The 14,331-nt window shown below is 43.3% G+C and overlaps 1 protein-coding gene across 1 annotated transcript in view; it reads right to left on the reverse strand.

Moving 5' to 3' along the window:
* Positions 1-89: 89 nt before the first annotated feature.
* POU2AF2 (POU class 2 homeobox associating factor 2) overlaps positions 90-14,331 on the reverse strand; it is a 38,226-nt gene continuing 23,984 nt past the window's right edge. Inside the window, exons 3-5 of the mRNA XM_070383216.1 lie at positions 4,853-4,895; positions 1,911-2,209; positions 90-794 (exon numbers count right to left, since the gene is read on the reverse strand). Coding sequence (XP_070239317.1) covers positions 393-794; positions 1,911-2,209; positions 4,853-4,895 — 744 coding nt within the window. The 3' untranslated portion in view covers positions 90-392. The remainder of the gene's footprint in view (positions 795-1,910; positions 2,210-4,852; positions 4,896-14,331) is intronic.

The following is a 14,331-nucleotide window of genomic DNA, read 5'->3' on the forward strand; positions in this document are numbered from 1 at the left end:
ATTCTCTTTTATTGAGGAACACACATAGTACATAACTAAGAAAAATTAGACAGGAAAATTAGTATGTTTTATGAGCTGCATAAAGTTTTTAATGTAATTTAAGCAAAACTACCAGTCTTAAAATGATACTTCAAAGATAACAAAAGATTCAAAACATAATGGGTTATTAGGCCCCAAAACCTCACTGTCAGGCTGTCTATCCCTGGCACACTGAATTCACATTGTGGTGTGTTTCAGTGGGGTTATGGTGGGTGGATCACAAATAAATGCCGTCGTCTTGTCTTTTCAGGACGACGACTTGTCCTGAAAACCCACTTCTGAAAGAACTGCCACACCACAAGAGTCTGTGAATACAGAGAACTGACTTAAAGCACAGAAGTCCTCCGGTGCCCTCAGTAGGCTCTGCGGCATTCGTATGTCCCCCACGCCAGGCTCCCGTCTTCTTTGGTCCACGGAGAAGTGTCCTGGAGGGCAGAGGTGTCTGCCCCCTCGTCCTGGGAGAAGGGCCCCACCTTGGGCGGTGGGTCATTGGACATCGTCATGAAAGAGGTGAAAGGGTAGGGGGCCGGGGTGGGGTACCCCTGTGTGTGGTACAAATCCTCCAGCGCATGCAGTGAGTAGGACTGAACCCCGGTGAGGGGGCCCCCCCAGCCAGCGCTCCTGTGCTGGGCCGCACCGCCCGACTCCAGCTGCGAGAGGGAGCCGGTGCTGGGTGCCAAGCTCTGCAGGGTGTCCGCCGGCACGGGGTCTGGCTGGCTGAGGCCTTCGGGCACCGTCTGCTCCCACGAGTCCCTCTGAGGAGGATGGAAAGGTCACTGGGGTTAGTCACTAGGTGATGGTCTGACGGGGACACATTTCCTTCCCGACACAGGGGCCCGTGTCTTCCAAAGCAGGCTTGGGGTCCTCCCTGTGCTGTCCAGCGCCTCCTTACAGGCGGCTCTCTCCTCTGCTGTTGGACACTGAACGTTTTAGTGCCTTTCTCAGTCTAGAATTGGGTGTGTGTGTGTGCGTGTGTGTGTGCGTGCGTGTGTGTAAATAGAGTCCTTTCCCCAGAAAACTTTAAATGAGTAAATGTGAAAATGATAAAATGAACATTTAGGCAGCGTTTCATCTACTCCTGGAAGGAGAAGCCTCTAAATTACAGGGTGGGCTTCTAAGGGGGCTGGGACGGCTACCCTGCCCCCCAGGGAGCAAAGACCTGGAGCCTCATAGGTTGGGGGCTGGAAAGGTTTAGGTATGATTCAATGCTAGGCCACTTACTAGCTTCCTAACTCTGAGTGCCTCACTTTGTTCTTCTGTCAAATGGGGCTTTAATAACTATACCCTGAGTTGTTGCCAGTATTAAATGAACATGTACACGTAATTCCCAATCTCTTGAGGCCTGTTTGGTCTAAAACCCCATGTCCACAGATTTATTCCTTTGTGGTCGCGGGCTTTACAGTTTTGTATAAAAAGGTTATTCGTGCTCTTTCTTATGAACTCATCTCCGGAAGGACTGCGAGAGAAGCAGGTTCTAAAGGGTAGAAATACCGTCGGGGAAAGAGGAACGAAGGGGAAGGTCAGAGGCTTCCTGATGGATATGCCCCGGGGACGGCCTCGCTGGGTCTGCGAGGTAAGACAGTGCTGTTTCCTTAAGCGCTGGCGGAATGATGGGGGACCATCTGGCAAAATCTAGAGTGTTAACACAATGGCTGTACATCCCGTCCTATTTAGTCGTCCCGCCTCAACCCCTGGATACACAGAGCCTCCTCCCACGTGGCTGGCCCGAAGCCCCGAGGAAGGCTCTCTGAACGTGGATTCTGGCTTCTCCCTGGGCGAGTAGACCCTTGGCTGCTGGGCGCACGGGCTGTCCAGGGCCGCGGGAACCCGACCTCGGTGACCCCCCCTAAACTAAACCTCTGAGTACTCACCAGCGCGAAATGTGCGGGGTCGCTGGGGAAGGGCGGCGGCAGGAGCGGCGGCAGGCCCGAAGCGCTGAACAGCGTGCCGCTGTTGGGGGTCAGGGCCGTGGGGCGGTGGTCCCCGTAGGGCTCCGGGAAGTAGGGGTCCAGCAGGGCCCCGTGGCCCTGCCCTGCTGAGGACTCGCAGGCAAAGGGCTTGGCCGCGCTTGACGTGCAGGCGTCGTTGGCAAACTGCTTGGTGTTGTGAAAGTCCGGGTCGGAGAGGAAGGCTCTCCTGACACCATAGTAACCTGACATCACCGGTGAGCCTGTTGCCAAAGGGAAAACAGACGGACAAATGTCTCCTCGGAGGAAGTCAAGGCATGTCTATGGCAGCCCGGTCTTTCCACGTGTGACATGGTGTTTCTAACGCAGGCCTGACGCCAAGGCCAACATTTAAATAGATAGATGGCTTGAAAAGCATTCAGTAGGGTGGCATTATGGCTTTTAACTACTCTGGTCCCCCAAACTGGTATGTTTAAGGTCGAGCTGCCTTAGGTAATGAGCTCACTTTACATGGAGTTATTACTGCCCAGTGCCTCTCACATACACATTTTTTTTGTACACCTTCTGTACGTGAGGCACTGTACTAGGAAGGGGCTGGGCTAAAGAGGACAGGATAAGAATCCCCTGGCATTTGCTGTTATCTAATGAAGCATCTTTTTCACAGCTTCTAAGCCTTGCCCCCATAGATTAAGAGGCTGCTTCTGGGGCATGCTATGTGAGATTCAGTTTCTCTAGATAAGGTGACCTCACCCGGAATCAGCGGCAAGTTGTACTCTTCTTTTAATTTTTGTACACTGACGGTGACTTGCACCTAGCAGGCAACCGAAAATGGTTTGCCTTGCTTTGCTTCTGGGAAGCCAAGTTAGAGGACCACGATAAAGGTTTTCTTGGCTTTGAAGAGTCTGGTGTTATTTGCTGCCCTCTCGTGGCCAATTTGAGTCCCCACTCAGCTCCCCTGGGCCCTGCAAGCTTGAGAAGGGAAAATCTGGCACAGAAAGCCCCCTTGGTGGAAACCTGGAGAGGCTGAAACTAAGAATCTCATTTAAGGTAAGGCCAGCGAAATAGTCCCAGACGAGAAGAGATGTGTTTGCTAAACGTTTTCTGAACCTGCAGTTCAATTGTATCAGGGAACCCTGTATCATTTAGAACGTGTTCAGGAGCACAGACTCAAGGACTGTAAAACAGATTTTTTTTTTTTTTTTCTCCTCCAGCTGGTGTTGGGTGTGATCCAGTTAGCTCAGACCTACTCTCTTAGTCACAAAAGAGTTGATCTGAGAGGAAGTTGCAGGTGCTTGTCTTTCTTACTTTCCACAACCGCAGTGCACTGCTTCTGAGCTTTGTCCCTGCCCACCCTGCCCACTCTCTGGGAGAGAAGACAGACTCATGAAGACCCTCCTCCCTGTTACCCTGACTCAGTCTTACACCACTGTCCAGACACAGCGCTTAGATCCCTGCTACCCAAGGCGGCACATTGCATTGTGCTCAACACTCTCTCATCTGAGCGTAGTCCTCTTTCCAGTTGACCCACCAGCCCTACGCGGGCAGAACTTACATCTTATACATTTTCTGTAAACCCAGTAGTATAATACTATGTGCAACAATTCATGTAAATTTATTCATTCATTCAAATCAAAATTCCTCGCAGAAACTTAACAGCACAATTCCACTCACTCCATTTCCATCTTAAATTCTATAGCCCCTGAATTCTAATCTGCTCATGAATTTGAAAGCTGCAGTTAGAGGTTTCGTCATAAGCATACTTCTCTAGAAAAAAATATCTGTGCCCGTGAAAATCAATATCAACAAATAAGGTTTTGTTTCATGCCATGAATCTGTATCTATCGTAGTGGTTAAGGCTACAAACAGCAAGGAGACTAAGTAAAAAAGGCTACCAGGCTCTCCTGTCTGCATTTCCAATTTCCAAATAAAAAACACAGAGAAAAAAATCCTTTGGTGTTTAAACATGTATTTTTTCTATTTAAAAAGAGGAAGAGCCATTCCAGATGATGAGAGAGGCTGCAGAAATTTTCTTCTGTAGAATGGAGCAGATACAGCCAAATTCCAATGACAGTAAATATGATTGGGAAACACGGTATAGAGACATTCAGACATGCGGGATCTTCTTCTGCTCTAATTTCTTTCCCTTATCCAGCTCGGAAGATGACCCAAATTACTGGGAAACCTATGCCGCTTCTGAGCTTGGAAGTGGAATTCTCCAGGCAAGAATACTGGAGTGGGTTGCCATTCCCTTCTCCAGGCGATCTTCCCAACCCAGGGTTTGAACCGGGGTCTCCTGCATTGCAGGCAGGTTCTTTACCATCTGAGTCACTGGGGAAGCTGTACAAACTGTATAAAGGGCCTAATTGCTCTTGCTTTTGCCCAATAAGCTTATACTAGACAAAATGCATTCCAAATTCAGGAACGGCTGCATGAGGTCTGCCTTTACTGATTTTACAGTGATGTATAGAACAGTCTTATGGACTCTGTGGGAGAGGGAGAGGGTGGGAAGATTTGGGAGAATGGCTTTGAAACATGTAAAATATCGTGTATGAAACGAGATGCCAGTCCAGGTTCGATGCACGATACTGGATGCTTGGGGCTAGTGCACTGCGACGACCCAGAGGGATGGTATGGGGAGGGAGGAGGGAGGAGGGCTCAGGATGGGGAACACATGTATACCTGTGGTGGATTCATTTTGATATTTGGCAAAACTAATACAATTTGTAAAGTTTAAAAATAAAATAAAATTAAAAAAAAAGATAAGTAAAGAATACATTTTAAAAACAAGTATTTTAAAGCAGCAAAACGTTCAAAGTCTTGTAAGGCATCTTTGAAAGAATGGAAGCCTAAATGCCTGATTTACTTCAAAAGGGAAGGAATTGACCCCTGTGAACTGCAATACTTACCTGGCACTGGGCCAAATGGAGACTGAGCGGAACCAACACTGCCCTGAAAGATAGAGAGGCATGCGTGTTTTATTCTTTTAAAAAATTTTTAATTGGTGGATAATTGCTTCACAATATTTTGATGGTTTTTGCCATATGTGAGAATGAATTGGCCATAGGCATACACGTGTACCCTCCCTCCGAACCCTCCTCTCTCTTCCTTCCCCCTTTTTTTTCCCTCTACTGTTTGTGTTAATGAAAGTGAAAGCTGCTTAGTCATGTCCAACTCTTTGCAACCCCATGGACTATACAGTTTATGGAATTCTCCAGGCCAGGATACTGGAGTGGGTAGCCTTTCCCTTCTCCAGGGGATCTTCCCAACCCAGGGATCGAACCCACGGTCTCCCACATTGAAGGCGGATTCTTTACCAGCTGAGCCACAATATCCTTTTTCAAATATGTATCAGTGATTTATATAAATGGGTTATGGGCTTCCCAGGTGGCGCTAGTGGTAAACAACCCACCTGCCAATGTGAAGGACATGGGAGATGCAGGTTTGATCCCTGGGTTGGGAAGATCCCCTGGAGGAGGGCATGAAAACCCACTCTAGTATTCTTGCCTGGAGAATTCCATGGAGAGAGGAGCCTGGTGGGCTACAGTCCATGGGGTCTCAAAGAGTTGGACACGACTGAAGCAACTAGGCACGCATGCACCTATGCCAGAAGCTAGGAAGAGGCAAAGAAGGGGGTACCCCTAAAGCCTTCAGAGAACCTGGCTCTCCTGACAACTCGATTTTGGACTTCTAGCCTCCAGATCTGTAAGAAAATAAATAATTATTTTAAGCTGCTTGTTTGCGGTAATTTGTTACTGCAGCCTTAGGACATGCCCTAATACAGAGTGTGATTGATGATGAAACAGAATTCACCTCAGTGTGAGAAGTGGCACTGTAGTAGTAAGATGGGGTGAGGTGGACCTAAGCTGGTGTCCCCCCATTAAGGATGGGGTGGGGAACACATCCTGGAAGAGGAGATGCTCAAGCTGACCGCTGAAGGAAGGGTATCCAGGTGTGTCGAGTCTTAAAATGCAAATTCTGACTCCAAGAGGCCCAGGAACAAACTAAGTGGAAAATGTAGCTGTTGTAAAAGTGAAGAGGTATCAACATCCACGTTTTCGGATTTGAGTTCTTAGTTCTGTCCTGACCCTGATAATCCTACAGACTCTCAAGAGTTGGAGGGATTTTATAGAGTCTTATTCAACCAGCACTCAATGCTGAAATCCTCTCCACTGTTATTAACCCTGGGTGCATTCAGCTTCTAGTGATGGAGAACTCTGCACTCTCTGAGAAAGCCAATTTATTCTTTGGCAACCTCTGTTACAAATGTACTTATTTCTAATCTCCTTGGTCTATACTGAAAAAGTTAAACCCTTCTTCCATAAATAGCTCTTCAAATATCTGAGAGTAACCCATCATTTCCCAACTGTCTTAATCAGACTGGGCTGATATTACAAATACCATAGACTTGGTGGCTTAAACAAAAAACATTTCTCCCAGTTATGGAGGCTGGAAGTTTGAAATCAGGGTGCTAGCATGGTTGGGTCCTTTGAGGGGCTTTCATCCTGACTTGCAGATGGCTGTTTCCTTGCAGTGTCTTCATGCGGCACAAAGAGAGATCATCTTTTCCATATGTCTCTTCTTATGGGAGCACCAGTCCCATTCATATGACTTAACTTTCATGACTTCATTACCACCCCAAAGGCCCCAACTTAAAATACCATCATACTGGGACCAAGGCTTTAACATATGAATTACAAAAGAAGTAGGTGAGGTATACAAACTTTCCATCCATAGGACTAAATTGGAATTCTATCTTCTCTAGGGAAATATCCACCAATTGGCAGATTTTAGTTTTGGAGGCTCCAAAATCCCCGAGAATAGTGATTGCAGCCATGAAACTAAAAGATCCTTCCTCCTTGGAAGGAAAGCTATGAGAAACCTAGACAGCATATTAAAAAGCAGAGACACCACTTTGCCAATAAAGGTCTGGATAGCCAAAACTATGGTTTTTCCAGTAGTCATGTATGGATGTGAGAGTTGGACTATAAAGAAAGCTGAGCACTGAAGAATTTTGAACTCTGGTGCTGGAGAAGAATCTTGAGAGTCCCTTGGACTGCAAGGAGATCCAATCAACCAATACTAAAAAAGAAATCACCCCTGAATGTTTGTTGGAAGGACTGAAGCTGAAGCTCCAATTTTTTGGCCACCTGATGCGAAGAACTGACTCATTGGAAAAGACCCTGTTGCTGGGAAAGATTGAAGGCAGGAGAAGGGGACAACAGAGAATGAGATGGTTGGATGGCATCACTGACTCAATGGACATGAGTTTGAGCAAACTGTGGGAGATAGTGGAGGACAGGGAAGCCTGGCGTGCTGCAGTCCATGGGGTCTCAAAGAGTGGGACGTAACTGAGCATCAGACATGGCTTAGCGACTGAACAACAGCCACTCAGAGGTAGCATGGTATTTGAAAGAGAAGACTCTGGAATGAGTGTCTATATTTGAATCCCAGCTCTGCCTCTTGTTTGCTGTGTGATCTTAGGCACATGAAGATTAAATATGATCTTATATGTCATGCACTGAGAATAGTTCCTAGTTTTGAGTAAGGAAGGCGTAAGTATTAGCTATTATCACTCAGGTGCATTTTTACATTTCTTAAAGTCCATGGTTTATTCCTATAAACATGTCACCGTGTTTGATGTTAAAATTCTTTAAAAAATTATTTTACTGATGTATAGTTGATTTACAATGTTGTGTTAGTTTCTGCTATAGAGCAAAATGATTCAGTTATACACATTCTTTTTCATATTCTTTTCCATTATGGTTTATTACAGGATACTGAATATGATTCCCTGTGCTATACAGTAGGATTTTTTTTTTTTATTTTTACAAAACATCCATTCTACTTATAGTGGTTTGCCTCTGTTAATCCTAAACTTCTTAGTAGGTAAACAGTGTGTGTGGGGTCCAAGGTCAGGATGCTGTGATGTCTTGTACGGGAAGCAAAGGAGGTAATGATTAATTAGAGAAGAGCTTGTGTTCAGGCACATTTTCCCATGTTGCCAGGGCCCATGGTATCTAGTGTTCCCCTCTGCTTTCCATCTCTTTCTTCAAAGGCCTGTGCCAGGGCCCATTCCCCCTGCCTCTTGCCTCAGCCTCCTTCCCTGGGGAAGCAGAGTGTGGCAGGATGGTGGCCATCCCTGGCGCTGCCTTGGGGGGTGTCCTGTTGCCCTCTTGCCTCCTTTTCTCTGCTTGCTCCTCTTTAACTGCTCTGGCCAAGGCTGGAGCCTGGAGTGAGGCTTCCTGTGAAAGGCAGGGTGCACGTCCAGCTGGACAGACAGAATTATGAGCATCTCTCCGTAATGCACCGGTTCATCAGCTGGCCCGGCCCTCCCTGGCCTCTGCCTGAAGCATGAGCAAAGGCTACTCTGGGCTCACACAGTCCCTGCAGCGTCTGCCACCACCAGGGCCACCAACAATCTTCTTCCATTCCTTTTCCTTCTGCCCACTTTTACTTATTACTGTGGAATTGCCAGCCCTGTACTCCCAATCCAGTTTTAATACCTGAGGAACTTTCATAATGACTAGGCTAGTTGATTTTATTTGTTATTTGATGAAAAGAAGCCTCTTGTGTTCATTTCCCCTGTATAATTTTGCCCTTTACCTGCTGTGGAAATTAAACACTCCATTTCCATGCTTTATGATTAGTCATAAAATTTTACCTTGTGTATTTAACAAAGCCTACAAAGAGTATCTTAAGCCTCCCACTGACAGACACGACCCTTAGGACGTTAACTCTTTTGCTCCTCTCCTAATTTACATCAGGGCTTCCCTGGTGGCTCAGGCGGTAAAGCGTCTGCCGCAATGCGGGAGACCTGGGTTCGATCCCTGGGTTGGGAAGATCCCCTGGAGAAGGAAATGGCAACCCACTCCAGTACTCTTGCCTGGAAAATCCCATGGATGGAGGAGCCAGGTAGACTACAGAACACGGGGTCACAAAGAGTCGGACATGGCTGAGCGACCTCACTAATTTACATGAGTATGTATTTTCTTGAATTTTAGCTTAAACCTCCACAAATTAAACATCATGATTATTTTCATCATCATTTTGCCAAGTAAATATGTATTAGACTTACTACATGTTTATCATTTTCTTTTCTTATCTGTCCTCCAAACTTTTTTCTAGGTTCATTTTCCTCCTTCTGAAAGAACCCTTTAGAAAATTCCTTTCCTGTAGGCGGTGGTTTAGCTGCTAAGTTGTGTCTGACTCTTTGTGACCCTATGGACTGCAGCCCACCAGGCTCCTCTATCCATGAGATTTCCCAAGCAAGAATACTGGAGTGGGTTGCCATTTCCTTCCCCAGGGGATCTTCCCAACCCAAGGATCGAACCCACGTCTCTTGCATTGCAGGCGAGTTCTTTACTGACTGAGTCACCTGGGAAGTCAATTTCTAGTCACCTGGGTGGCAATTTCTAGCTTTTATGTAAATAAAAATATAATTCCTTTTGCCTTTGTACTTAAAAGATACTATTTCTGGATTCATAATTGTAATTTTATAAGTATTCTTCTCTCAGCACTTTAAAGATTTCATTTCACTGTCTTGTGGCTTCCATGATTGCTGTTGAGAAGTTTGCTATTAAACTTACAGATATTCTATACAACAATCTTTCTTTCTTTTCTGACTACCCTTTAAAGTATACTCCTTTTGGCTTTAAGAGTTTTCAGCTTCACCTCCTTTTATCTTGAGATAGATTTTTAAAATGTATTCAGCTTGTATAGGATGTACTTCATGTGACTGGGGATGCATGTCTTTTGGAAAAGTTTCAACCATCTTTTTCTTAAATATTATCTTGGCTGTATTATCTGAATTCTCTCCTTCTGAGTCTTTGATATTTGTTAAATCTTTTACTTTTATCCCCAATAAATTCTCAACTTCTTGTTACTTTTCCTCTATCCATGATTCTATGTTCTATATTTTGGAACAGATTGGTATAGATTTCTTCAGCTCTACATCCAGTTCACTAATTCCTTCTTCAACTGTAGCTTATTTGCTATTTAACTCATGCGTTGATTTTTTTTTTTTCAGTATCAATGATTAGATATTTTCTCAGTCCTATAAATTCTGTTTGATCTATTAAAAATATTGGTTGGTCTTTTGTTGAGTGTACACTATTTATTTTTATTATTATTGTTATTTTAAAAAATTTTGTATTTGGTTATGCTAATACCAAAATTCCCGAAAGTCCTGGGAATTTAACTTTATTGTTCATGCTAGGACTCTCATTCCTAGTTATTTGTTTCCTTATGCATTTGGTGATCTCTGATTGAAACATGTATCTGGGTTGATCTTAATCTGTGAAAATCTGAGTTCCTAACGTTGTGTTTCTCCTGAAGATTTATGCTTATATTTCTTGGGAAGAAGCTCCCTTCCAGGTTCCCGAGTCCCAGGTTGAGCTACCCCAAACTTAGCAAAACTAGCTCAAGGACCAGTCAGTCTTCACATAGAAAGCTAGTTTGGACCCCTGTCCTTAGGGGAATCTGCCTTTCTGGGGTGATCATCTTCTCATCATTCAGTGTCTTTACTTCTGCTCAAACATTTCCCCTCCCTTCCATGTCACCCCTCAAATCACCCCACCAAACTGCCTAGCTTTATTGATTTCCCTTACATCCTACCAGCTCAACAAATCAGCAAAAAAATTTTTATGCAGGATCCAGTTTTGTTGTGGGTATAATCTCCCTACCTCCAGACCATTGACTCTGCCTGAAACAAAATCACATCCCCAAGGATTAGAAATAGGAGTATATGCTGTCTTGTCTTTCAAACACCAGATTAAAACATTTTTTTTCTATGACTTCCAACATGTTCCAGCAGAGATATGAATTATAATAAAATTCATAGGCACATACTTGTAGAAATTTTATAAGCACACTATTAGGCACATGACCAAATATGTTATATTGCTATCTCATTAATTATCAAACCACCCCAGAAGGTAAGTAATATTATTTTTATCTTAATGATGAGGAAATTGAAATAGAGAACAACTCAGGTTTCTCTGCAGGTAGGGTTGTTGCTGGTGGTAATGGTGTGATTTCAGGGTCTGTTTCTTTTATTTTTTAAAAAAATTTTTATTGGAGTGTAGTTGATTTATAATGTTATGTTACTTTCAGGTATACAGCAAAGGGAATCAGTTATAGATATACATATATCCACTCTTTTTAAGATTCTTTTCTCATATAGGCCATTATGGAGTATTGAGTAGAATTCCTTGTGCTATACAGTATGTTCTTATTAGTTATCTATTTTATATTTGTAGTATGTATATGTCAATCCCAATCTCCCAATTTATCCCTCCCCCATCCCCTGTGAACCGTAAGTTTGTTTTCTACATCTGTGACTCTACTTCTGTTCAAAACTTATCTCATAACTACCACACCAGACTGCCTTCCCAGAGTTTTAATACCTTGAAAATAAAAGTGGGAAAACGTCATAGTTTAAAAATTTAGTAAAAAAGGAGACTTAGGATATTCAGCGTTACTGACTCAGTGGACCTGAGTTTGAGCAAGCTCTGGGAGCTGGTGATGGACACGGAAGCCTGGTGTGCTGCAGTCTGCTGCTGCTGCTGCTGCTGCTAAGTCGCTTCAGTCGTGTCCGACTCTATGAGACCCATAGATGGCAGCCCACCAGGCTCCCCCGTCCCTGGGATTCTCCAGGCAAGAACACTGGAGTGGGTTGCCATTTCCTTCTCCAATGCATGAAAGTGAAAAGTGAAAGTGAAGTCACTCTTCGAGACCCCATGGACTGCAGCCTACCAGGCTCCTCCATCCATGGGATTTGCCAGGCAAGAATACTGGAGTGGGGTGCCATTGCCTTCTCTGGTGCTGCAGTCTACGGGGTTGCAAAGAATCGGAAACAACTGAGTGACTGAACTGAACTGAACTGACGACATTCAGAGAAACCATATAATTAAATAAATGCTCACAAAGAAGATTCAGTGGGAGGTATATTTCCCTGTGTGTGTGTGTGTGTGTATATATATATATACTTCCATATCTATATGTATATATCTATACATTTTTAGCCTTCAGTAAGTATTCCATTTTGGGGGGAGGAGGTTCAAATTTGATAAAGCATAATTTATGTACAATACAATTTCCAACTTGTAAGCATATAATTTGATCAATTTTGACCATTTCAAAAAACTCCTACATGATCTCCCCCATTGTGATATAAAACATTTCCACATAATTAATTATTTATAGCTATAATCAGTGCTTATGGTGACCTGGGAAATATTTAGATTGGATAAGTCATATAAAAGGCAATGATAGCACACAACTTCTGTTCATCTCACAGAACATAGAAGAGTTCTAAAAGGCCTATTCTGGGACCAGGAGGGGTTTCACTGGACTGATTTCAGAGCTGGTATTCCAGATTCATATGTTGAGAAAGAACAACCTAAGACATGAGCCTTCAACATGCGCACTAAGTATCTTTGCTCATGTGAAGGGAAAACACATTTCTTTTTACCTTGTTCAAGACATTATATTCATTCAGTTGCATCTCACCATATGAATTCTTTAGAAATAATATTGAAATTAATATTGAAAAGCCCATAACTTTTGACCAAACAAGATGGTATATAATTTTTATTTTGCATACAGCAAACAACAGGATCTTGCAATGCCAGGTAGCCAAATTTAGAGGTTTACATTTGAATGAAATTTGCCAGTGTGCAACTTCCTGTAGCTAACACAGCAGCCTCACAGCTGCCCCGAAAGCCCCTCCATGAAAATGAGTTAATTTGAACTAATAGGTCACCATGATAGTAAAGTGATAAGATCAGGAGTTTCCCTTCACTACATTTATTGTCATTTTTATGACCCTATAATATTTTTAGGTGCCAGCCTGAAAACTGAAAGACCATGTGAAGTGTACTAAAGAAGAGGACTGCAAGGAGTGTAAGATTTTTCATGATATATTTAAAAAATTCCAACTATATAGTCTGAAAGTGTCCCTTTAAACTTGAAGATATTGCTGCTAATGCTTAAATAAAAATCATAGCCCCTTCTGAATGGCTGGGATTCCTTTTCAAGGAATTCACAGCATATTTAATTTCTCACGGTCATCATATCTATGATTGGGAGAGAGGTGGAGATGATGATATACTGAACATTTTAAAACCATGTTTTAATATCTGAATTGAGAACAACCATTAGTCAAACAATTTTCTTCCAACTTTGAAATGAATGTAAAGTCAGTGCCAGGTATAATGTTGTTATCCTTTAAATAGGTACCTGTGTTAGGATGGAATACCTTCTTCCTCCACAAGAAAATGGGCATAGAGAATTAGATGCTTAGCTAATGTGACAAGTATATAGTAGAACTGGGGCGTTCTGATTGGTGTGAACTCTTATGCAGTGACTCAGCTATAACAAACCTGTTCTAATAAGTCTTATTAATTTTGCAAAGTTTGAAAAAGGTTTTAATTTATGGACCAGTTATCTGAGTTACCTAGTAATTCAGTCATAAATATGGATAAGAGAAATGCTCCATAATGAATAGGAACTAGAGTTCTAAGCATCTACCATGTGCCAGATGCTTTATGTAATGCTATCTTATTATAAAGTAGATATTATCACCTCAAGTTTATAAAAGAGGAAACCAAGCATCAGAGAAGTTAAGTGATGTGTCCCAAATTGTCTATCTTATAAATTGCAGGACTAGGATTTAAACCCAAACTCTCTAAGATTTATTCCCCCTCAAGCTCTCAGTGACATAACCAGTAGGTTCTGTGCCCTAGCCCTTCCATCAAACCAAAGATATCTCCTGGCACCTCTGATGTGCTAGGCACAATGTTGAATGTCTCAGGTGCTAGAAAAAATGCAACCAAAGGGCTTTGATTAGGATCTACTTAGGGACATAAGCCATTTGCTATAGATTAAATATGGCCACAATTACTTTGCAGCTCTTCCCATCAATAAGTGGCATCTATACTTCTACCTCGGAGAAGGGAATGGCACCCCACTCCAGTAGTCTTGCCTGGAAAATCCCATGGACGGAGGAGCCTGGTGGGCTGCAGTCCATGGGGTCGCTAAGAGTCGGACACGACTGAGCGACTTCACTTTCACTTTTCACTTTTCATGCATTGGAGAAGGAAATGGCAACCCACTCCAGTGTTCTTGCCTGGAGAATCCCAGGGACGGCAGAGCCTGGTGGGCTGCTGTTTATGGGGTCACACAGAATCGGACACAACTGAAGCGACTTAGCAGCAGCAGCAGCAGCATACTTCTACCGTCTTGAATCTGGGATGGTTTTGTGACTTGATTTGGCTAGTAGAATGTGGACTAGCATTTTATGAATACCTGCTTCATGCCAGACTCTGTGCCATGCACTGTATATATATTAGTGTGTTTCATCACTTTTAGTAATTAACATTTGTGT

This window comes from Bos mutus, chromosome 15, assembly GCF_027580195.1.
Source record: "Bos mutus isolate GX-2022 chromosome 15, NWIPB_WYAK_1.1, whole genome shotgun sequence".
NCBI classification, from domain to species: Eukaryota; Metazoa; Chordata; class Mammalia; order Artiodactyla; family Bovidae; genus Bos; species Bos mutus.